Genomic DNA, 24,355 nt, shown 5'->3' with positions numbered 1-24,355 from the left:
ATATTCACTCATTATTCGTGGGCGGGCCGAAGCTGTCCGCCTGCCCAATGGCAGAGCGTTTTGGGGGTCCCCGTCCGCTCACTGGCCAATCAGCACTTACCGCTGTCGTGGAGCCGCCTCCCGCAATTCATTCATTGCGTAGGTACAGTGAGTAATCTGACCCCCTGTATGTCGTAGTAGGACATATTTTTCTTATTATGTCATAGTAAGAGTACGTTCCATTTACACACGCCTACCTAACACCAAATCGATGCAGGTATGTATTCATATAGCTCGTCCACTTCGGTACAGGATGCCTCATTTCCAATCTTTCGCATGTGGTGTTCGTCTTAAGAAACGTCCCCGTGGGCAGTATTCATATATTAATTACAACCACAATCTTACCGTTAGAGACAATTCGCGCTTAAGCATCATTGTTAAAAGGAGTATATTACAACGCAGAGGAATTTGCTGTTATTACAAAATCAAGACCGAATTTCGTTACGTGCTCTGCCTTGCAATTAAACCCCATTTCAAATGATCTCTAGTTTTCGTTCATACGTACAAAGCGTAAGTCGTTGTGGGATTTGTAACGTGCTGGCCGCTGAATGCCGGCGTGACGGGATTTACTGGTCTCACTGGGTAGCACTGTCGCCGTACACCTGCAACGCCGTGCTTATGGCTCTCCGCTGTGTCTGTGACAGACAGGACTAAACATTGCTCACGCTTCGTCCCAGTTTGGCTTAGCTGCGTCACTAAATTGTCTGAAACGAACATGCTCTGGGATAGACAGGCACCCCTTCCAAGGCGTACCCCAGCCTCTGGTCATACACTGCCTGGCATAAATTGCAGCAACGCCACGCCCCCCCCCCCCCCCCCCCGACTAAGGTAAGCAGTTGGAAGACAGATCGATGGTCCTTAAAGAAGATCGTTATAGAGATAATCTGAAACTAATCTCCACAAACTCGTTTTGACTAGGGGTGATCAAAAGTTTTGGGTATCATCCTAACCCTACAGTGTGTAGTCCTATGTATGCACTGGGCAGAAAAGCATGCCACGGTATGATAGTGTAATAATTACTCCTAGGAGATGGTGACAATGACAATTAACTCCACCTTTATGTGGAGATCTGACGCCTGCACCACAGGATATACATGGAAACATTTAAAAATAAACTAAAATGGAGTTGAGAGCAGGAAGACACTGGTTGAATTAACCAATCAGCACCGAGGAATGCCAGAACACAGGGCAAGTCTTTTATAAACCTCTGACCCATCACAAAACTCACAAATCACATGACCACTTCAGTTATTTTTAACTGCCATGGCCATATACAGGAATGCACCCAAGAGCCAATCAGGGTGTGCAGCATTAAAAATTAATTACACCAACTTCTTACATCAAACCCAAACAGCCCTCATGGGCCCCCAGTTTGACACAGACTACAATCGTTTTCAGTGACTCTTTGCATGGGTGGATTCTGGGTGTGTATTTAAGCTGCCCACAGTTCACAAAACATTTCCATTCCAGTAGATTATCACAGAAAGTCTACAGAGATCCTTCTGTACACATCTGAACTTTTGTCAGCTCCGTATTACGCACCAGGGGATATCTAACACTCACAGCATACCTACCCATCCTTATCTGGGAACTTTAAATGGTGTGTGTACAACCAGCTCAGCAGACATAAATCTCAGATAGCACAAATTAAATGTGTACAATGTTTATTGAAGGATTTCAAAATTTCAGCACTGCAATAGTAAGTACAGTAAAACATCAACTCCACTTCTAGTAGAGCCTCATTCATTAACAATAAAAAATAAAACAGGTTGTAGTGGTGATATCTTTTTTCCACCTAGTTAGATATACATCTCTGCATGCCATTTTAAATATCAGAGGTGTTATGTAGTTTGTCCAGAATTACTGGAATAGCGATCTTCGTTTTTTCAGGTGCGCTGCAATGAAGATGGAAACTGAGAATCTTTACAAGATCCGTAAATATTTAAACGATTATTAAAAATAATTCCCGCCGCCCCATGCACGCCCAGTGTCCCCGCCGCCCCATGCACTCCCAGTGTCCATGCACGCCCAGTGTCCCCGCCGCCCCATGCACGCCCAGTGTCCCCGCCGCCCCATGCACGCCCAGTGTCCCCGCCGCCCCATGCACGCCCAGTGTCCCCGCCGCCCCATGCACGCCCAGTGTCCCCGCCGCCCCATGCACGCTGATGATCATGCTGAAGATTGCTGCTGCGGACTGCATGCTGCCCTCATTCTGCATACTGCAGATAGTGTTGCAGCAGACTTTTTAGGAAACTGAAGCCACCTACCTCCTCCAGGCCCCTACTCCACAATTCCAGTCAGAGCACGGAGTGCTAAGAGGACAAGAGAGCGGTGGAGACAAATTAGGCACAAGTGTCGCACTGACCTAACAGCCGTTCCATATCCAGCGTACAGCGAGGTCACAGCCATACTACAGAAGGTGGCCGTATTACCTGATCTCAGCCTGTTAATCTCCTCCCGATAGCGGACACAGTCCTGACAATCTGAAAATCAGATTAACATCAGGGTACATTTAAAATGACAGCACACGGGACAGTCTAACAGAAGATCTAATTGGTTTTCCTTTTACACCCAATTTGAAATAAGTGCTTGAAATCTTGTTTTTTGTTGCAGTAGAGGTGATCAAATACTGCAAACAGCATTTGGATAAATCAACACTGGCGGGAATAGTCTGTCACATATTTAAAAACGACGTCACCCCCTTGTTCGCTTTATGTCACGCCACGACCCTAGAGGGTGCAGAATGCTTTCCGGGCAGCAGACCCACATACAGAGCACAAACATCCTGTGGTGAGAGCGCGACTCTAATGAAGATTACCGCCTTTTTTTTTAAATGAAAGTTCTCTTTATTCACAACCACTATTGGTTTAATACCATCACTGGCATAAAAAGGAAAGCCAACAGTTAACCTGACACTCAAACACACACACACACATTAAAGGGTGGTGCGGTGCAAAACATGCCAGTAACTGCACAATTAGTCCTGTTGACAGTGGGTGGGATCACAACAACAAAACTAAAATAAAAATAAAAAATTGCCTCGGGTAACGTGCACAGGTGGTACGCTGAATCTGTGATCACCGCAATGATTACGCGTCGTATGACTCTATTGCCGAAACGACGTTGATTCCGTGAGGTATACGGCCACCGTAAGGCTTACCTGTGTGCTTAATCGCTACTTCTGCTGCTGCCTCACACGCCGCTGTCCCCGCAAATGACGTCGCTGTGGGGAGGAAATCACCGTTTTGTGATGCGCTACTCTCACGCTCAGACGGGAAGTAATAGTGACGGCGGTCACTTACGCTCAGCGCCGGCTGCCGGGGCAGGCCTGTCCGTCACAGAGGGGACCAGCAGGCCAGCCTGCGAAGCGCTATGCTCCAGGGAACAAGCTGGATCACAGGACAACCGGATCAGATTCCTGTCTCTATTTTCATCTTCACAGCAGGATTAGTTTTTACAGAATATATTAAAAAGGACTCACTGCTTTAGACTTTGTTTCATTGTTTTACAAAACTGAATCACAAGTGGATTTTAATTTTTTTTAACTTAAATTTCAAATTAAAATTATATACACATTTGTTCTCATTAACCCACTCATAATTATGCAATCATATTTTGATTAACCCCTTTACTGTGACACACCCAAGCCACCGCTGGGCAGCCAGTGGGTTTTTGAAGTCACATGGTTAGTTAAAGTGTTTCAAGTGACTTCGTAGACGAGCGATGTGCCACTATTCTGTATTTTGAAATCTTGGTGATAAGATTTGCTCCTGAAAATCTGAAATACTACGGTAGTCTGTCACTACCCAAGCCAAACGTAAAACGTTTGTACTCCGTCATATGAAAACTCGTAACAACTAGCGGCAACACTAACAGCTTATGTGACAGACCTCTATCAGAGGATGATAAACTATAGCCAAATATAACTTATTTTCAACTTTTCTTCTTTTGCTTTCTAAATATCGCAACATTTATTGCTAAAAAATTCACACTGATATTCAAAATTTGTTTTCCAAAATTGTGCAGTCCCACAACTGTAGTATAAGCACTGCTGTATCTGGAAGATTCCACTGCAGAGGAGTCAGTTTCTCGTGGACAGAGGAAGAGTCCAACTCCACGGCGAGGTCACTGAGAAGCACCAGTCAGGGGATGAGAGGAAGATGTGGCCAAGCGACTGAAAATCCCTGGGAGTAAATTAAAGCAGCCAAGCCAGGGTGCAGACCTCAGTCCTACTGAGAATTTGTGGCTGGACATGAAAAGTTTGCTCCCAGCCACTGTGGCCAGTCAAGAACAGCGGGAAGCCAACTGAAATGTTCATGTATCCTAAAGCTGACAGATACCTGCTGCATAAACACAGATTCAAGGCAGCAACTGCTGCCAAAGGCACAAACACAGATTTGAAGGGTGTAGATTCACATGCACTCATTCATGGGTAAATACTTTTATGAGCTGCACCAGCACCTGTAACACAATCTGAACAAAAATGCATCCGCTAAACAAACAGCATGCGTGACTCATGAAGGGGCTGATCTGGGCTGGCGTGTTCAGCATAACGCGTCAGGATTAAGAATCCCCACCGGCCTTGTTGGGCTTCGGGTCAGAGGCTCCGACTCGAGCCATCAGCTTCCGCAGGCCCTGTGTGACCGCTGCTCGTTTAGACGATTCCTTCAGAGTCCCACCGCTGCTGCAAGACGACGTGTCTGCAACACGTGGAGAAAAACCACCGGCCCTGATTAGCACAACCTTGGCCCAGACCAGCATGCATCAAGCAGGCGATCAGCGGTTTTTATTTCAACCAACTGACAATTGGCAACAGATCCTAATTAGCAACTTGCGCTCAACAGCAGATCGTCTTTACAACACAGGTACACATAAACAGGAAGTAAATTTGCAACAATCTGCGCTTTGATTGGTGTTCTAAAGAGCTGCGAGTCTACAGGCAGAGGGTCATGTGCCACCTCCCTCCTTGCAGACAGGCCATTCCTTCATTATAACTTCTATGGCAGCTAAATCCTTCCATTCCAAAAGCTTAGGGATTTACCATGCGTCTCCTTCCTCACTGTGGATACACCCTACATTTACCCTTTCGCTTGGCAAAAAGCTGGAATCCATTTGGCATCAGAGAAAGAAAACCGTGAAAGAAGTACAGGGGAGAGAAAAAAAGCATAAGGACAAAGGATGGGGGTGGGATTATTCTGGAACATTCTGCACCCTGTTTGTGAAGGTCCATACCGGCATTCGCCTTCGCTTCAAGGTCTTTCAGTGCTGTTGTGGGTCTCTGGAGCCCCGAGTTACGGCTGACTGGATGGACTTGGCCCTTTGGCACGTCACTGGGAGGCACGTCTGCTTTGGAGAGGAACAAAGAGCATAAGTCTCAAGGCTGACGCTCTAGTGACATCACGCTCCTTACGCGACAGCAAGGTCAGAGACCAGGATTTACAGCCAAAACGTCACCCAGCCCCAGCATCAGCAGAAAAATAAAGACCCTGCCAGTGAATGCACAAAACCAGCCAGGGAGGTAACCTGATAACCGGCCGGGACGAGACACACCATGGTCGCGACCCGTGGAAACATGAAGGTACATTGCCAAGCCGAATACGAGAGTGACCGTATGCGGGATGGACGGTGCTCCGGTGGAGAGTGCGGACCTGCCTTGGTCTCGGTATGCTGAGAAAGGCACAGCAACACCTGAACCACCTCAGGCTGCCCCTCGCAATACTAAGGAACTTCTACAGAACCACCGTCGAAAGCATTCTGACCGAGAGCATAGAGAGCCTGGTTTGGGAGCAGCACATAGCAGAACCACAAGGCTCTAAAGAGGCTGTGCAGGCAGCCGGACGCACAAGCGGACCTGCACTCCCCAACCTCCAGAACATCTATGCCAAACAATGGAGGTCTAGGGCCAAGAAGACCCTTCAGTATACCAGCATACCAACAATGAGCTCTTCTTTGTGCTGGGGTCGGGGAAAAGATAACATTGCCTGATGGCTGACACCGAAGGAAAACTTGCGTGTAAATGTTACATTTTTACGATATTGTGATATGTAAGTATAGGCAAATTGCTACTACCAATAGAATCTGTCAAATAAGTTGGTAGTATTGCCAAGAGTTGTGCCAATAGACACAAAGCAGTGACAAACGACCCGTTTTTGCTAAATATCGTGTCTGTCAAATCCAAAATATTTGCATACAGTGGAAAGTGAATGTCTTCATTACCGCATCTTGTGCACTTTTCTCCCCCTCACTCATTTTTGTTACATTTCTCATGAACATGCCACACTGTCTAGGAGTCAAACAGCAAGGATGAGCATGACTGACTGGCTCAGACAGCACGCAACCACAACTCATGCAGAAGCGGCAGAAACTTTAGCTATACATTACAAAAAACAAATCTTGGAGGAACAATCATTAAAACTGTAAAGCTCAGTAAGTTTTGCTTCCTATGACAGAGTGAAAATGCTGGAGCAAAATTTATTAATGGTCTCAAACTGCTGGCTATCACGGTCCTTGTGAAGTGAGTTTCATGTGTATAAACATGCTTTGTCGATACTAACATTACGCAATGCAGGCCTAGTATACACTCACCTATCCCATAAGTACTCCCACCATGCAGCAAACACATGTAAACAATGTCATATTGATTTATTCATTCTCCATGCTGCCCTACCACCTGTGCCAATAGCAGTAAAGTGACAAGTGTCATTTATGATCGTCTATGGTTGAAGACTTATACTTATCAGGAAACCAAGCGTTTCACTACACACTGCAGAGTATAACTGAAGTGCATGAGACAAATGAACATTCGCATTTGGGTTGATTTGTGTAAAACACAAACAGCCACAGGGAAGCTGTGCTTTCACACAAATATGCATAAAAGAAAAGAAAAAAAAAAAAGATAAGAAGTGCAGAGGGGGCTTTGGCACGTCAGCTTCCAGCCCATCTGTCCCACGTCGCTCCCACCCACTTCCCAAAGGCCCCGAGGAACCCCGAACGGCCTGGAGACGGCCGGCCCTCATACCAACTCTCTTCTGCTTGGACACGGACAGGGACTCCTGTGGGCCTCCCCGTGGCCGCTTCTGGCCGGTGGCCGGCGCTGGGATGCTCTTCCTTTTCAACTCTTAAAAGAAAAACAGGTCATAAGAAAGGAAGGAAGGAAGGATGGAAACCAGGGGGCATCTACCATGGATCACAGCACCAGCTGAATTTTATTGCCCAGTCATTCTATTACGAAAAATATCAGATACCGTAAGAAGGTGTCAATGAACTGGACTCTCCAGAAAATCAGGAAGCAGGAAGCAAGAATGCGGTCAGCATTGTTAGGCCTTACCAGAAATCATAGCATGAAGGAACCTGCTTCAACACACAGGCTTCATTTGCATATACTGAGCACACACCAAACCCACCAAAAAACACACCAAACTGGGGATTCCACAGCAACAAATGCAGTATTAAAATGTTTAAATAAATAGTGATCATATGAATTGAATTAAGTTCTAAAATGCAACTATACGCAGTTACTGTGCTCAACTCTTACATGTGTATACAGCCTCACACACAGCGATTAATCAAAAAGCAAAATGCCTATCTAAGAGCATTCAAACAGTAGATCTGAAGGGTACCACCAATCAGCTCTTCCGCAGCACAGAAATAGTGCTCAAGTCTCTAGGCCCTTTGAATGCACATGCTATTATTCGCGTAGATACTTTCTAAAGACTGAATGCTACTTATTTGTTAACAGATTCAGGCAGCTGCAAAGACATCAAAAAGTCTGTCTCTGCTGTAGTATATAAATTCAGGGATGTCAATCCTAATGACAATGAAGCACAGACAGAAACAGAGCGAACACAGGGATCAAAGGCTGAAAAAGGAGGAAAATGGATAACTGAGCATCTCCATAAAGCCTATAGATCAAACGGGTCCCATTAAGACAATCAGGCCCCAGCATATGAGCCCCAGCATAACAGCTATGTTGCATTATGGAGATTTGCCTTCATTCCAGGACAGACGCACAGCATTACCCATGTCACACAATGCGCAATGACAAATGGAGAAATGAATACAGGACTAATGAATTATTTAGCGGGGTGACTAAAATGCATTTAGCAAATGTATTGATGTTTAACATTTATTTAATAATTAAACATGAGCTAAATATACCAGGCACACCTAGGCCATATACCAGCTTATATACTCTGTATGCATTTACAGCCAAGAGTGCTTTGCGAGCAGCTTGAATGCTATTATGGAGATAAACGCGAAACGCTCATGAATAAAGCGAGTGGGTCAGTGTGTGGCTAATGACAGGGCGCATAAAGCACTACACATTAAGACTAGGAAAGCACCCAAACCTGCGGCTTCCGCTCGGCCCGAAACTCCGAGGCTCAGCCTCGACGTGCAGGAAGAGGGGGCTGGTATCCCGGAAGCTCGGGGCCTCTGAAGGCGACAGGCAGGAAGCTTGCCGTCTACAGACAGAAACACTGATCACAGCTACGCCTCACTCACCACGACGCGCTAAGCAGCCACACTCACCAGCCACTGCACTCTTCTCTTTACTCAATTTCAAAACTGCGGATGCCTTAAAAACAAAAAAAAAAAAAATCAAAAAGGAATTACAATTACAATAAGGCTACAGGACACAGGCCTTCACCAGGGATTAAAGGCAGGTGGTGTAGATATATGCTGGTTCACAGAGTGTCCATGATCGTGCATCACAGCTCACATCCTAGTCATGCTACTGCCATCATCCACAGCAGACTGGCTTTTATGAGTTTGTCCAGATGTGTATCTCTCTCTCACACACACACACACGCACACACATAAATAAATAGATTAAACAAAATTCTGGCAGATACCAAAGGGCCAAGGCACTCCACATGTCCTACAATTAAATTTTGAGAGATTGCACCTGATATCAGTCATTCACTATATGCAGGTCTTATGCAGATTTTACTGGCTATGGAATCTTAGTTTATTCGCCAGCTCTGGGTTGGATGGGGAAAAGAGTGTGTAGGCAACTGAATAAATTTACACAAAAAATGTCCCGACATCCAAAGGGTTAAGAGCCAAACTTAGGGGGGGGGAGACATCGGACCCCTGAAGATCAGTAGAGGGAAACGTGGGCAGACTTCCCATAAACGAGAGGATAAATCTGCCAGCATACCTCCACACTGGCTTTTGGCTGCTTGGCTGGTGACCTGGACGCTGCTTCAGTCTTCTTCCCATAGCTACTAAGGGCACCAGCGCCTGGCACCTTGCGGGCAGCTAGGCTCTTTGCGGTAGCGGGCAAGGACAACCGGCGGGAGGAAGCAGGCTGTGCCAGGGGCTGGTCAGCTTTGGAGTCACGGAGGCCGGATAATGGAGGCAGGAGAGACCTCCTCTGCAGAGGCACGCTCAAGCGGCGGGAAGCAGCATCCTGCCTGGGTGCAGGAGCAGCAGAATCGGGAGGATTTGGCACAGCAACCTTAACGGCAGTTAATGGGACACCAGAGGTGTGCAATGAAGACCCGCCCCCATCAGCCCCGTCCACTGGGAGAGCAGCAGGGTGGAATGAAGACCCGCCCCCATCGGCCCCGTCCACTGGAAGAGCAGCAGGGTGCAATGAAGACCCGCCCCCATCAGCCCCGTCCACTGGGAGAGCAGCAGGGTGGAATGAAGGCACGTCCCCGTCGACCCCATCAACCATAGCCTGTGAGCACATGTTTACGCTGTCCATCAGCTGCTTGCACACTTCTGAAGGGTCGGAGTCAATTTCTTTAGTCAAATCTGGAAGCTTACGTGCAGGCATAGGGGTGGAGGTGACCAGGAAGTTGTCCGTGAGGTCCAGGGTGTTCTCCAAGCTCAACATACCTTTCTCTGCTCCGTTCACACTGTGATCAGACAGGCTTTCGGCCACAATCTCTCTCTGGGGCAAGCCGGGTTTGAGCTTTTCTGTACCCCCCTCCTCATGGCGATCCACCCTCACACAACCTCTCTCCTCAGTAGGCTGCATCTCATACGTATCATTACAGCTACTGCTTGAGGTCTTTGTGAGGCCCCGGGCATCAGAGCCATGCGCGCTCTGCTCCTTCACTTCACTGGTCACATCTGGCCCTGCATCTGGACCGTCACTTTGAAGGACATAGGTTCCATTAGAATTCACATCTGCAGAGATGTCCTCCTTAGAATACGTCTTGGCATCCAAACTCCTCCCAGACTCCACAGTCAAATTCTGTATGGGACCTTTTAGAACATCCTTTCCTAGATCACCCTCCTGATCACACAGATTGTACGTATTTTCCAGCAAAGAATCTGAGGCCTCACTTTGATGGATAGACTGGGTCTTTCCCATAAGCACAGACAGATCGTCCTCTAGGCTGAAAGTTAGATTGCATCCTCTTGACTCCGGAATTTTCCCCACCTGGTTTTCCTCCGATTTATCTGTACCCCTTTTGCCATCCAGGTTCAAAGGCAGAAAGCTGACATCACACTGGGCGACATCAAATTCCAGTGGCACAGCAGAGCCCTCCAGACTAGTGTTTAGGTAGTTCCAGGTTGGAAGAGATTCCTCTTTGATGTTGGGAATGTCGAGCATGTCCGTAGAACTTTTAGCAGAAAATCCTCCTCCCAGAACCTCCTGGTATGACGTTCGGCGGATATTATCGATTACAACAGCACACTCTTCTGCAAAAAAATTCTGATAAAGTGCAGCTATCCTCTCAATGTCTCCACCTGCTGTTTCCACAGCCTCTCCCTCTTTAAGAGGGGACACTTCAAATATAGGGGTGAGGCATTTACGATGCTTAGCCTCAAAACGTTTGTGTCTGAGGGAAGCGTGTACAGACCCTGGCCTCAGAGACACAGATTTTCCACCCTGCTGGATGACGCCGTTCTGGCTGCTTTCCTCGTCCTCTCCCTCCTGCAACTCCTTCTGGAGAGATGGGAAAAAGGGGCCTTCTGGGTTTGACCAGGTCCGATTCATAATATCTGAAGCTGGATGACCTTCATACAGGGGTGCTGCCTCATCCAGCAGTTCAGGGAGCAGTTTTTGGGTTTCCAGTAAAGAGGAAGCACTGGGAAATCTCTCCCCTTCACAGCTCACTTCACCCTCTTCATTCTCAGCCAAGGATAAATCTGGCTGGGAGTCAAAGCCGCCCTTGAACGCTTGGCTTACCAGCCGTCCCGTCTGACCAGTTGCAGGAACAGCCACGTTACAGGTGACAGCAGACTGCTTCACATTTTCCCATCCATATTTCCTACTTCCTTCAGTTGAAGTCAAGGCAGCTGGTGGAGCCTGACGGTTGGATTCTTTTATTACGTTTTTAGTGTCTCTTAGGGGCCTCCGAGCTAGAGCCAAATGGGACAGGGGGGCCGGTTTTGGCACTTGGGGAGATGGTGACTTTGAGGCAGGAAGTGATCGCCGTTGGAGGCGAGGTCCCAGAACCCGTGCATTCTCCTTTTCATTCATCTGGGGGGAGAATTTCAGATGGCATATTTCAAAATATTCAGACAAAAACATTTCTGATCATTAGGATTTCCCTCAAACCCCTTTGGCCAATGCAACACAAAGGAACACCAGGAACAACTGAGTAAATAATGCAACAATAATGGCCAATCAATCAGCACAGTATCTGTCTTATGCCATCATACATAAGAAATAGGAACACGCAGAATGGCCAGTAGGTGGCATAATGGTTACAATCAACTCCAATAGGGTTCAATTCAAACAGGGGGAATGTTGTACATTTCCTAAGGTACTTAATTAATCACAACTATCAAATAAAAAAACAGCAGCTAAAGTATAAATAGCTAGTATAACAAATATAGATTAGCCCAGAGATATGCTTCTTCCCCATGGTAACTGCGTTTAGTACACGGTCGAATTAGCTAAGGACAGGAAAACAACCAAAACATTGAGTTATTCACATCTGCAAAAGCCATTTAGGTTGGTGGGTGGCTGCAATGTTGCGATATCTTGAATACTCAATTAAAACCGTTTAACATCTAGAAATTTTTGCCCAAAGGAGAATAAGTGACCTCACTAATAATAAAGAAAGGCTTGTGAAGATAAGTTGGATGATCTAATGCGGGGATCTGAATCCGTACAGCAGCGAACAATAATTAGAGAAAGCAACACTCTTAGTGGCAGAGGGTCCCTAGCTCGGGCTCATCTTAATGTGGAGGTCCCTGAAAGTCCAAACCTAGATCCTGCACCTAGCGGTGTTATTTGTTCTACCAACACCGCGGAACCCGAAACCCGGACTGCCGGGTAGTCTTGCGGACTGACCCCGGGCCGGTTTCAGCTAGCTGTGCCGGTGTTCTGTCTATATATGCAGCCTTGTCGAAAAATGCTACCGTAGTGCTAATAGATAGCCCTAACCCTAACCCCCCAAAACCCCTAAAACCCTTACCTTAACCCTAACCCCTAAAACCTAACCCTAATCCCAAAACGGTGGAACTGCACATGCGCAGAAAGGCTCGACAGCACGTCTCGATAGGTAGTATTTATCGACAGAACACCCTCGGCCTCTTTAGTGCCATTGAAGTGATGTCGGAAAATGGCACCGCCTTCAACAGCCATAGAGTTCCGAGAAAACAACCGAGCTACCAATCCATCCACCATCCATCGAAACCGCTTATCCGATTCAATAATTACTCGGTTAAAGTCGACATTCTATTTCATTTCAAACCATTTATAATATGTGCTGCTTTACTGTACATACGTATCAATTATTTACGTAGTTGCCTTTAATGCAATAAAAAAAACAGATGAAGAGACTCAGTAAGGTAAGCTGATAACTAATACTTTTATCAACTGAGGTAACTACCGGTTTATGTAAACTATAAGTTTAACTATAAGTTAGTTAACCCAATATATGAAATCAGAGCCTACGTTGGAACCGGTTAAGAATACCTTACTGCACGTGACGCTTCCAGCACAGTTGTCGGTCATATTAGCAAAAACAGAAACCACTAATCCATCATGAACAGCTTTATCGCTAACTATAAAATAAATTATAAGGCGACTTACAGTGTAAAAGGAACTTTCACCAACAGAAGCAAGCAAACGTTCAAAAGCAACCGCCGGTGTTTCTAATTGGCCGGAAATGTAGACTGCATTATCCAATCAGCGAAGAGCTACTGGCCACAACCAATGAATGCAATGACCAGAGTGAGCCAATAAAGACGACCTTTATTCAACACTGAAATAGGCGGAAGTAAACAAGTCGAAGTTTTGACGGTAACTGTGCGGTAATTGTAAGATGATCATGATTAATGCTCATAATTAAACTGACAGCGACTTTTATTACTCATGTTATGCTACAGCAGTAACTATTTTTATCATACATTTTTGTGCTCATCCAACCGTGTTTGTTTATCCACTTAAGTTCGAGTCGCATTGCAGGACCCATTGCTACGACCAACGTTTTCCCAGTTTAATAGTCTTTTCATAGACACTGAAAAAGCCGTGGGTTAGTATTTCAATAAAACGATAGTTTGCAAATACCCTCTTAAAGAACGTTCGACACATCTTGACGGCTATAAACATTGTCATTAATATGAAATGTAAAATCAACTTTGATCGTATTTTGATGAATTAGTGTCTGCTTCATAACACGACCATGAACAGTTATTACAACAGATTTATGGGAGTATATCTGTGTCATCTACTACGGCTGTTTCGACAACCTCTCAAACTTTCAGATGAATGACATGAGTAACCCCATGGGGAGACCGAAGACCATTATTTGGCACAGACGTCAGTATATTTATTGGTGTGTACTGTGACTAAGGCAAACCTTAAGACAAACTAAGACAGTTAGATTCTTTTTTTTTCTTTTTTTTTTTACATTTAATACAAGATATATTGAAAACATTCAAAGGAAAAAAACAGAATGCAGTATATAATTCAAAGATCAACATGATCAATGCCAAAGGCATTTTAATAGACAGCAAAAAAAACAGATCTTTTTTTCACAGTGGTTTAATTATGAACATGGTCACCTGTGATTACATTCGGGGCAGCCAATCTGAGCCCTCAAAATCAAAATCCACACAGAATCCAACAGCAGTTGCATATATAAAAGTAGCTAAACAATAATGAAACTATACATAAAGTAAAAGCATGTTGATGTCAAGCATTTAGCTTCTGCCTTTTGACAGAATGGCAGAGGAAGACAGCCTGTTGTAATTGGTGCTTTTATCATCTCAAATTCATGACAGTGCTACACTTTGACAAACTACAAAGGCCTTAAATGATACTGTAGCAATCATTCAGGAAAGTGAACACAGAATGTTCAGGGCATATTTTTAACAGTGCCTTCTTCGTTTCTCTTCACATTTGAACTTTATTAACAAGGAAAACAGAATAATAGGTTTTTGGGAACCATGGCAACAAAAATGACAAAAGTAACAGCCAGGCAGTTCCAGTAATGGAGCAATTCGATCTGATGAGGCTAAGAGACAATGATCAGCGTGACTTCAAACAATGGACTTCATTCCTCATGCTCCTCCATTGTGAGCAGCCTGACAGAATGTAATTAAGACATTGTGTAGCAATTCACACAACTCTTTGTTGGACTGTGATCACAAATAAATACTGTAAAGGGGGAATCAGTCTCATTGATGACAATGTAAAGTTTGAGCATTCTGGTTCATTTCAATAAACATGTGAAGCGATACATACATATGAAACCACAGTTGCATTTAAACAGTGACTTTAGAGAGAAACCAAAGAAAGTAAGGGACATGGAAAATCGAAGAGTTAGTGAGAAACCTTCCATGAATGTAAGCTCCTAAGAGGAAGTGAACACCAACTGGATGGGCAGAAGGTGTAGTGTTTGGTGGAGAGTCAAAGGTATGCAAGTCCTGAAACTCTTTGGGTCCAAAGAGTTTTAAAATTAAAAAAGCATCACGACAGACAGCCGACATCTCTGCAATAGAATGCTCCAGCTTGCCAAACATCAGCTGTAGTGCCTTGCTACCCAAATCCGCACGAATCTGTGTCTTGTGTGCATATACAGCTGTAGAAATTAATGCAGTGTGTGGAGAACAGCAGAGAGAGAGAGTGTGCAGCAGTTACTGGATCACCTGTAGGAATGGAGTAGGGCAGCGCTGGGTTTATCGTGACGGGACGATAAAACCCACAGCTGGGGTCTGGCTGAGTGCACAGCGTCTCCACGTCACCGGGGCTGAATTTAAGACAAAAATTAAACCACGTGTCAATTTACTCTGGTGTCATTTGGGCTTATGCTACTGGTCTGTCCCTCCCAACCACCTGCGAAGGGAAAGAAGGCTTCAACTACTCCTCTGTGTTGAGTTTTTTCTGTTAAACCATAGTTTCCCTCCGTTATTCACCCACTGAAACACCCAAGTTTTAAATTGGAGCACATAAGCCCTAAAAAACCCCAACCCCAGCATTTAGGTGGTGTACGGTGTAAATTCAGTACACTGCACAATCGCCCACTGAATAAATACTTACACACACAGACACTCCTTACAGACCTGCTCAAAGGCAAAATATTCCCTGGTGAAAGTCGATTTCATAACGCTCTTCGTTGTACATTTTAAACGAGAACTTAATGCAACTCTTGCAATGTGTCTCGTCAAGTGGTCTGCAAGCGTGATGGCGAGAGCAGCCGCAAGAGCGAGAGAGTCAGAACCAAGAGGACAAGCGAGAATGCGTCACATTCAGCCCAGAAGGCGTGGCCACAACAACTGACGACAACTCCCAACTGTGTGTTGGGAGGAAGGCTCACTTCCCTGTAGAAACACATGGGGGCGCTGCACATCACTCACACAGACCTGAAGGGACATTGCGAGGCATGCGGCTGTTTCAGAGAGCCGCTACGACAGCAGGGTACCGGTGGGTACAAGTGCGGGGGAGGGGCAGGAAAACCTCACTTACAAGCAAAGCGAAGCCGTAGACAAAATAAGACATTTATACACGTTTATATGATCTGTCCTCATCGTCCAAAGAGTCAGTCAAATAAAAACCATAAACGCCGCTTGCTTGGTCATACTTAATAGGGGGGTGGTGGTGGGGGGGGCAGCGGCAGGGGGCTTGTGGTATGTGATGAGGATGTAACCAAAGGAGGAACTCAAACAACCACCGCTTCAGTCTCCTTCCACGTCATGGTCTTATTTTTACACATTATTTACAAAAACAACATACGCAGGAAAGATCCTGAAATATATAAATTTACGCGTATGTTTGTGTGCCAGCACGTGCATGTGGGGAGGACTGACTAAATTCAACTTTTAGTTTTGGGGAGAAGGGACCAGTGTCCGGAGCTGAAAGCCATGTGCGCATGACGCGTGCCCGCCGTAGGGTAGCGTGAGACGAGCGCTGTCCCGCATCACGTGCTGGTTTGATGGAATACAAAGAAAGCAGCAGAACGCGGCCCCCCACGCCCCCCAGGCCCCCGGGACCCGCACCCCCCACCCCTACTGGCGTACTTTTCCAGGGATGTAGTTCCGGTCGATGCTCTCCTCCTGCAGAAACATGTGGAGACAGCGCTCATTCTGGGCCAGGGGATGTCCTGCGATCCTGGGGAAGGTGGAAGCGCAGGCTATGTTATTTACACGGGTCAGGCCAGACTGGCCCACAACAATGAACTGGTCAGGTGCTGCTGTCCTACAACCATGGTCCTCAATTATACTGACTGATAGAAGAACAGACACAGAAGATAGCCGTAGACCTGTAGTGTGTGATCTGCAGCAATAACAGGAACCCTCTCATTTCAGAACTATTACAGATAGGAACTAATATAACCTGGAACCTTTGTTCAATGTTACACTAACTCCTGCTGCACAGATGTTGTCATTGGGAGTTCCAGATACGGAATGTACAGTTATGGTGACCGTGGGTGTTTCTCTGTACCTACAACACAAAGATTGTACTTGTGTTCTTGGCGAGAGCCGTCTTACTAACTTGCCTCCCTAGAATGAATTTGGAACGCAATGAATCATGGGATTGGTCTCCTCTGGCGAGGACGACACCGATGTATCCTTGATATTTCGAGTAGAGCAAGAACAACATATGGGGATTTTTACCGTCCTTTGTACATCTGTTTTCAGTATTGGAACTGGTCTTGGATAATGGAAGATGATGTAACACAAGTACGGTCAAGTATGTATACTAGGGGTGCACCGATTGCAGTTTTCTGGCCGATCAACGATCACCGATCCTTAGGCAACCTTACCTGCCGATCTCGATTTTTTTTTGCCGATCTTGTTTCTTTCATAACTAAAAGACAGTTACTTCAATGTTTCCATTTTTATTGAGTAAATTGATATGAATACTCACAAAACATGAGGTAGTGTCCTCAAATATAAATGAACATATAAATGAGCATTGCTGTTTGAACTACAAAATCATATTTTTTCTTCCAGACTTTAATTTCTCTAATTTTGTAAAAAAAAATATATATATATATAGCTGTTATGACACACTTGTCCAAAAAATAGGGAGGGAGGCAGCCTGCACTGCACCTCTCTCGGGAATGGGAGAAAAGGCTGATTTAACCCTCTGGGGCCTAGGGGTAGGAAACACACTTTCACTGACTGGGGCATGATCACACATTTCATCACACTTAATTCATGGCAAATAAATTATTTCTTATATATTTGTTTTGCCATTACACTCATCTTTATTTTAATATATATTGTAAATATGTCAGATTTTTGTTAAGTTTGAAATTTGACATCAAAGTATAGACATTGCAAAATGCAGTTTGGAACACTTGCAGAAACATTATAAAAGTACATAGTAAGCAATGCTGGCAGTTTGTTTTGATCCCAGATATCTGATCACCAAAGTCTTGGCTACATGAAGATGACTAAATGGTGTAGATGCAACATTAATTTGGATAAATAAATAAGAAAAACCTAACTCATGTAACTATTTCTGGCTCCTTTCATTGAATATGTAGCAACTTTCATGTGTATGAATGAGCCATTGTCACCTGGCCACGTCCCCAACCCCCTTTTATGGCGCTGAAGGGGATGTATCTGGATCGCGTTTCACCGTTGCGCTGTTAATCAAATTACCATGCGAATGCGATTTGAATACGCGCTAATGCGGCTATTTAGAATGTGAATAGCGATCTTCGGGTGAGAGCGGTACTACACGCCCCCGATGCAGGTAAAACAAAGTAAGATGACATGGTTTACTTTTTTGCCGATTTAACCTAATTAAAAAAACTTTAATACTTCCGACAATGGACGTTTTGAAAAGAAGACAGATTACGGATTTAGCCAGCGTTTTTTTCATGATTATACAGTAAGATTTCAGCGAGATATTTATAAACTGAAATAGACGCGAAAAGTACGCGATGTCGTCGACGACATACTCGACCCCAAAGAGTTAAAAGCATATAACTAAGATCGGTGGATCTCATGGGAATATGGTCGATTTCTGATCCCCTCAAATTAACGTGATCGAGGCCGATCGATCGGTGCACCGATCGATCGGTGCACCCCTAATGTATACCGAGAAACACCTTGTGATAGCCAAGAAAAATTTACGTTGTTTATTTGCATGCACCGTTTCACTGAAGTTACAACAATGAAATGCTCGACTTAAGCAAACACTGATTGCGTTTCAATGAACACAAACCAAACCACACACACAAACCAGCTCCTCGTATCTCCTGTAATTCTGAGTCACCCCATTCTTTAAATGAATGGTGTTTACCTGTTGATGAACTGCTCCAGGCCACCCCGCCTCTCCTCGATGAAGGATTCTTCAAAAATGCCCTCATCTCCCCGGAAGGGAAGCTGCCTCTTCAGGGCCTTTCCAGGCAGAGGAGGCACTACGATCTAGCAGGAAGCAGGACGAAAGCCATCTTTATGGGAAGCCTGCAGCACATCTAACTGCCAGGGCATAAGAGGTCATGAACTTCACAGCTGATCTACCTTGCTGTCTCGCTCCAACTCATTTTTCAGCCACTCAAAGTCACTGTATCTCCTGCGAACACAAGACTCCTTGAGCTTGAAGATGGGCAGGTTCGTCTGAAAAGGAACAAACACATGCAGCTCAAAAGACCATCCATTACACAGTGCAGCGGCACACGACAGATCAGCTGTGGTTATAAAATAAGTTACAAAAATAAGGCTTTATTGTAGATGTAAAAGTCTTAGTCATAAATTCAATTTCATTCTTAAAGATCTGAGTTGAGTTACCGCTATGGGTTATTGTGGTATAAAAGTCTAACGGCATTTCATCTGTATCCATGTTAAAACAGAGAACCAAAGGGTACAGCCTGGTAGAGTGTCTGTAACATTACAAAGCAACAATCTGATGGGAACACACTATCGTGGTCTATACTGCCATGCTTCAACACACTATCGTGGTCTATACTGCCATGCTTCAACACACTATCGTGGTCTATACTGCCATGCTTCAACATACACCTGACTGACCGTAAAATTGTCTTTCTGTAAACACAGCATCAAACTGCCATTCATACTAAGTGAAGACCAAGTCTAGAAAAACCGCAATGGACTGAAGAAGCAGGGGTGTTATCGTCTTAGCAAAATGTCCTGCGTTATTCTGCACACATTACTGCTGCTTAATGTGCCGTACCGAGATTCTTTAATGAGCATAATTATTTTAGCATGTCTGAAAAGTAGCTATTACACTATGTTATACGTGGAGTTCAGCAACTCGAAGGCTGTCAGCGGTGACACAGCAGAGCGCGCCATCCAGCTGGCGGTGGGCCGGCGACATGAGGCACTGGGAAACCTCCCTACCCATGGCTGGGCGTGCAGCAAGGGGACCCCTCCCTACCCTGGCTCAACACCCAGCCCAGCCCAGCATAAGCTGAATCACACCGGTGATTCACTCAAGAACACATTAATGATAAACACACTGCTAACACGGCAGTGTTTCAATGACCAATCAGAAAATAAGTGGTCAAAGCCAATTTCTACACGCATTTCCACTCCGATAACTACAATCATCTACCATGTGGGTAATTTACTAACAAATACAGTGGTACCTCAGTTCTCAAACTCATTAGAACTCGAACCAACCAGTTTGGAAAAAAAAAAACCTAGAACTCAATCTGAATCTCAGGAGTCAAACCGTGAACGCCGACCTAACACGCGGGGAAATGAGTCACGCGGCACGTCTCTCAGCGGAAACATAGGGTAACACTCCAGTCTAAGCTTCACATTCACTATGATAGCATCTTGCATGTTTACAATAGCTGAATACTTATATTTAGACAGTAAAAATACATTTAGACAATGATAGACACTAACAGTAATTATTATAATATAATAAAATACATTTAAAAAATAAAGATTTATTATTAATTATTTTAATATTAAGAATAAACCATTAATACATTTAATTATAATAATATTGTCGTGCCCAGCGGGGACGGAACGGAGACATAGGCGCAGACATTAGGGTATCGGGGAATACGGGGTTTAATTACAGGTAAGGCAGGCAAAACGCAACGGTCAATACAATGACCGGACTAGGAAAACAAACTGAAACACGGACTAAATACAGAGGACTAATGACAACAATCAGAAACAGCTGATCACATGGGGATTCCACACAAGGTTAACGAGGGGGTGTGGCACACGGAAGGAGCGGTCGATTGTGGCAGGACACATTGTTTGTTTTTTTTTTTTTTTTAAGTTTACACATTGTTTGGATACATTTATTTTCTTAATTTACAAATTACTGTTTTGATAAATATGCTTAGATGTGTTTAGTACAGTATATGTTGTTATTGTTTTATCCGGTTCACTTTGTGTTTAAATGCTAAAAAAAAAAAAGATATTTAGGAGTAATTTTTTGGGGCAGAGAACCAATTAATTGGTTTTCCATTATGTGTTATGGGGAAAATTCAATCACAACTCGAACTTTTTAGGATTCAATCCGGAGTTCTGAACGGATTAAATTTGAGTTCTGAGGTACCACTATATATATTTGAGAGTGAACTGGTCGTCAGGCTTCTTGCACCACTTGCTAACAAACACTGCTCTCATTCCATGTCTTTGCTTTTATTCTCAATGCACAGTCATTTTTACTTATATCACAATACTGCCAGAAAGGAAACGCCTTCATCTTAGGGCAGAACTGAAAGAAATGCCCCCAGCTCTCTATCTAAACCATGCCGCCTGGGCCCAGGGTGACAGGCCACCTCCTCTCCACTCCCAGATAAGTTACTCACACAGTTTTACTCAATTTAAGGTACGCTCATCTGTGTCCCAAAAGACAGCAGTCCTGCCTGACACCTCTCTGTGCCTGACTGTCCATCTTCTGTCCTAAAAATAATGATTTAACTGCACTCTAATTTAGTGTGGTCTGAAATACTAGGGTGCAGTATGAAACACTACACGCACAGGACATCTCCATGGTGTTATGGTCCTGATGTTGTCTATTGCCTGCGGACAGATTCGCTGCACATTGCTGGTCTACACCAGGCCTTCCGCTCAGATTTAGGCAGGACTGCATTAAAACACAGGACAATCTGAGACACCACAACGCAGTTCCTCATGAAGTACAACATAATCCCATTCGGTCTCACTCTCCAATAGGAGATTATGAAAAAGCCTACTAGGCTGAAGGCACATGAAGGAATGCAACACTAGCAGCATTCACAAGCTATTCCTTCAACATGAAAACTGAAAGTGCAAAAAAAAAAAAAAAACTATCGTTTGGTTTTACAAAAAAAAAAAGTTAGATGCTACTTTCAGAAAGGGCGAGGTGTGTTTAAGATTCAGGCAAGTCGCTAAAGGTACTTTTTTGACAAAGCTAAGAATGGTATCTCACGTCAAGTTTAAAACGTGTGATTTTTCTCCCCACCTGTAATACATCCATATTAAAAGGAGTTCTTTGTGTATAACAGTCAACAGAAGTGTTTCTCCCTGACCTGGGAATACCCCTGTGACACAGAGCACCTCTGATATGCTCTTCCTGCATATCCCCCCCCTTTCACAAATTCTGGGGCAAAAAAACCCCCATCACAACAGCTGAGTCAGTACAAAGTACTAAGCAATAAAGGAAGCCGGCGAGATCCACCCACATTCCAGAGAATGACAGCTGCTGACACAGCGACATTTGAATGCATTTCTTCACTAATGTTCACCGTTTCTCATTTTTTTAGCATAATCTGATGCCGTCTTATATATAGAATGGTACTTCAAGAGGGAAAATTTACAAGAATATTCAAGTACTGAAGCTTAAAAATCCACAAAATCCGCCAAATTATATGACTTGACATTTATCATCTAGTGAATCCCTAAATTTATTAATCCTAGCACTTGTGTTTAATAACATTGGGTGAATGTTGACGTGATTGATGTCCCCTTCAGATCTATTGAAAGACGAGCATTCCTTCGTCTTCCAGGGCCGGTTCTGGCAGCGGCTCCTGCATGGTCAGCATTCATTCATCTCAAAGTCTTCCACCGCAATTATGACTTTATTAAGAATGATTTGGTCTTACGCAGTTCAATCACCGACCAAAGCCTATGAACACGAACAACACAGAGCACCTGTGACATACAGGGGGAAATCTTTATTAGCTCCTTTATTGTCTGAAACAGTTGCTGAATTCGTGCAAAATTACTACTTATGATAATAGCAATACGAATTATTTATCAGTTTCCAACAAAACAAAACGCTTTAACCACGGTTTAAGATTCAGGAGTTTATTGTCATTGATTACTCGTTTAAAATAGCCGTACCTTTCCTTAGTTTACAGTTTGGTGTTATTTCACGGAAAAAAACGCAGGGGCACAACGGGCCAAAGAGGCAGCACCACGGAGAGCCCTTCGGCTCGGCCTGGATGTCTGACTAGGGGAGCTGGCTCCGCTCCAGTCGCCCGGCTCGGTACAGTAAGTCTCGTACTGCCGCCCATTCATTCCCCTCTCACACCGGCTATTTGTGCTTTTAATGTCCCACACCCACCGATTAGCCAGCTTACTAACCGCCATTCGGAGTTGCGTGGCGTTTCACTTCCCCGCCGAACCACTCCCTGTCGTCCTCCCGCACTCCCACCTCAATTCAGGGAGGCCCCACCAACCTCGGGCCTCGATTTCGGGCCAAATCCGCCCGGAAGACGCGTTTAGCGGTGCCAGCACACTCACCCGCATCCGCACTTCGTAGGTAGTGTAACGGTTCCGGCCTACTCCAATCGTCTGCGGGTCGTACACGTCAATTTCGAGGAAGTTGCTCGGAGGGCCATAAGCATCTGTGAGGTCCTGGGGTTTTGAGTTGAGCCGGCGGGTGTCGGCGACGGTCGGCTCGGACATTTTCCTCTTTGAGAAGCCTCTTCGGGTCCAAGGGAAGAAGGAGCCAACTAACGGGTCCCACCGAGTCTGCCCATAGTGCAGCGGCCGCAGCCAATGGGGAGGCAGGAAACACGACTAGCTGTGCTTCTAACCAATAGCATCATGCCAGGGGCGGGCCGCTCGTAGGATTTAAATGGCGATCGCCCTATAACGAAATGATAGGTGTTGTGTTTCCAGGTAGCTGAGGTATGAATTGGAAAACGGTAGGTGCTGGAAAATACTGATATTTAAACCTATTGTTGTATCTTAAGTTGTGAAGCACTACATACGCCGTGGAAATGCAGTATTTATTTGTAGCTCAGATACCTTCAGACGAAAAACAAAAGATTTCACCCTTCTTGTTTTCTGACAGCAAACCCTGACAGGGTAACCCAGATATTTTTTGTTTATATTTCAATATAAACTTCTAACTGGAAAAAGCAAAATACTGCCCCCCTTTTTTTCCAAACAAAAAGAAAACATACACCTCTCATCTCCATCTACAAACCTATTGTCCTGTAGCCCTCAGTACCAGATTTGTGGAGAAGTGGGGTGGTGTGCAACTCAGTAGGCTGGGACCTGTGTTTGTGTGTGGAAGGTCATGGGTTTGAATCCCCTGGCTGACAGTGTTATCATACCACTATTAGATAGATAAATATTGGGCCCGTGAGCTAGACCCTTAACCTTAAATGTTTCAAGGGCATTGAATACTACAGAGCCCCTAAGGGGACAAAGGAGGAGAAAAAAAAAGAAGTCATGTTTTGCGTTATAACCCAAAACTTTTGCGATATAACCCAAAACCTTTGCGTTATAACCCAAAAGTTTTGCGTTATAACCCAAAAGTTTTGCGATATAACCCAAAACCTTTGCGTTATAACCCAAAACTTTTGTGTTATAACCCAAAACTTTTGCGTTATAACCCAAAACCTTTGTGTTATAACTCAAAACTTTTGCGACATAAGGCAAAACTGTTGTGACTTTGAACTGGAAATATGAGTAATCAGTCAGTGTAAGGAACATAATTGATAGGAAAACATGGAGCGTT

General features: G+C 44.7%; 2 protein-coding genes across 7 annotated transcripts; both read right to left on the bottom strand.

Moving 5' to 3' along the window:
• Window positions 1-1,686: 1,686 nt before the first annotated feature.
• On the bottom strand, window positions 1,687-15,206 carry LOC111834605 (uncharacterized). Of its 5 annotated transcripts, none has more exons than XM_023794093.2 (12): window positions 15,106-15,206; window positions 9,200-11,482; window positions 8,569-8,614; window positions 8,388-8,501; window positions 7,058-7,156; window positions 5,272-5,385; window positions 4,617-4,739; window positions 3,342-3,428; window positions 3,200-3,262; window positions 2,472-2,522; window positions 2,307-2,351; window positions 1,687-1,934 (listed from the first exon to the last, which is right to left on the bottom strand). In XM_023794093.2, exons 2-11 carry the CDS (start codon window positions 11,480-11,482, stop codon window positions 2,320-2,322), a joined length of 3,012 nt encoding a protein of 1,003 aa, XP_023649861.2. In that variant the 5' UTR covers window positions 15,106-15,206; the 3' UTR covers window positions 1,687-1,934; window positions 2,307-2,319. The 5 variants fall into 5 exon arrangements, with proteins under 5 accessions (XP_023649861.2, XP_023649860.2, XP_023649858.2 ...); XM_023794092.2 differs by lacking the exon at window positions 15,106-15,206 and adding an exon at window positions 13,046-13,132; XM_023794090.2 differs by lacking the exon at window positions 15,106-15,206 and adding an exon at window positions 12,929-13,058.
• LOC111834607 (sorting nexin-12-like) lies at window positions 13,919-23,392 on the bottom strand. 2 transcript variants are annotated; one of them, XM_023794097.2, is made up of 5 exons: window positions 23,128-23,391; window positions 18,934-19,029; window positions 18,713-18,837; window positions 16,474-16,564; window positions 13,919-15,206 (listed from the first exon to the last, which is right to left on the bottom strand). In XM_023794097.2, exons 1-5 carry the CDS (start codon window positions 23,290-23,292, stop codon window positions 15,198-15,200), a joined length of 486 nt encoding a protein of 161 aa, XP_023649865.1. In that variant the 5' UTR covers window positions 23,293-23,391; the 3' UTR covers window positions 13,919-15,197. The 2 variants fall into 2 exon arrangements, with proteins under 2 accessions (XP_023649865.1, XP_023649864.1); XM_023794096.2 differs by lacking the exon at window positions 13,919-15,206 and having other exon boundaries at window positions 16,462-16,564; window positions 23,128-23,392.
• Window positions 23,393-24,355: the final 963 nt, after the last annotated feature.

This window comes from Paramormyrops kingsleyae, chromosome 24, assembly GCF_048594095.1.
Source record: "Paramormyrops kingsleyae isolate MSU_618 chromosome 24, PKINGS_0.4, whole genome shotgun sequence".
Taxonomy (NCBI): domain Eukaryota; kingdom Metazoa; phylum Chordata; class Actinopteri; order Osteoglossiformes; family Mormyridae; genus Paramormyrops; species Paramormyrops kingsleyae.
Note: the sequence above shows the minus strand (reverse complement) of the source record. Positions and strands in the feature narration are given on the sequence as shown.

Excerpts from the sequence above, each read along its gene's own strand:
- LOC111834605 (XM_023794090.2), bottom strand. The coding sequence starts at position 12,967 with ATGACCGACAACTGTGCTGGAAGCGTCACGTGCAGTAAG. Across the intron at positions 11,483-12,928 it reads GAAGCGTCACGTGCAGTAAG|ATGAATGAAAAGGAGAATGC; the intron begins GTATTCTTAACC and ends TTCTCCCCCCAG. Across the intron at positions 2,523-3,199 it reads AGTAGCGATTAAGCACACAG|ATTGTCAGGACTGTGTCCGC; the intron begins GTAAGCCTTACG and ends TCTGATTTTCAG.
- LOC111834607 (XM_023794096.2), bottom strand. The coding sequence starts at position 23,292 with ATGTCCGAGCCGACCGTCGCCGACACCCGCCGGCTCAACTCAAAACCC. Across the intron at positions 19,030-23,127 it reads CCTACGAAGTGCGGATGCGG|ACGAACCTGCCCATCTTCAA; the intron begins GTGAGTGTGCTG and ends GTTCCTTTTCAG. Across the intron at positions 16,565-18,712 it reads CTGGAGCAGTTCATCAACAG|GATCGCAGGACATCCCCTGG; the intron begins GTAAACACCATT and ends CACCTTCCCCAG.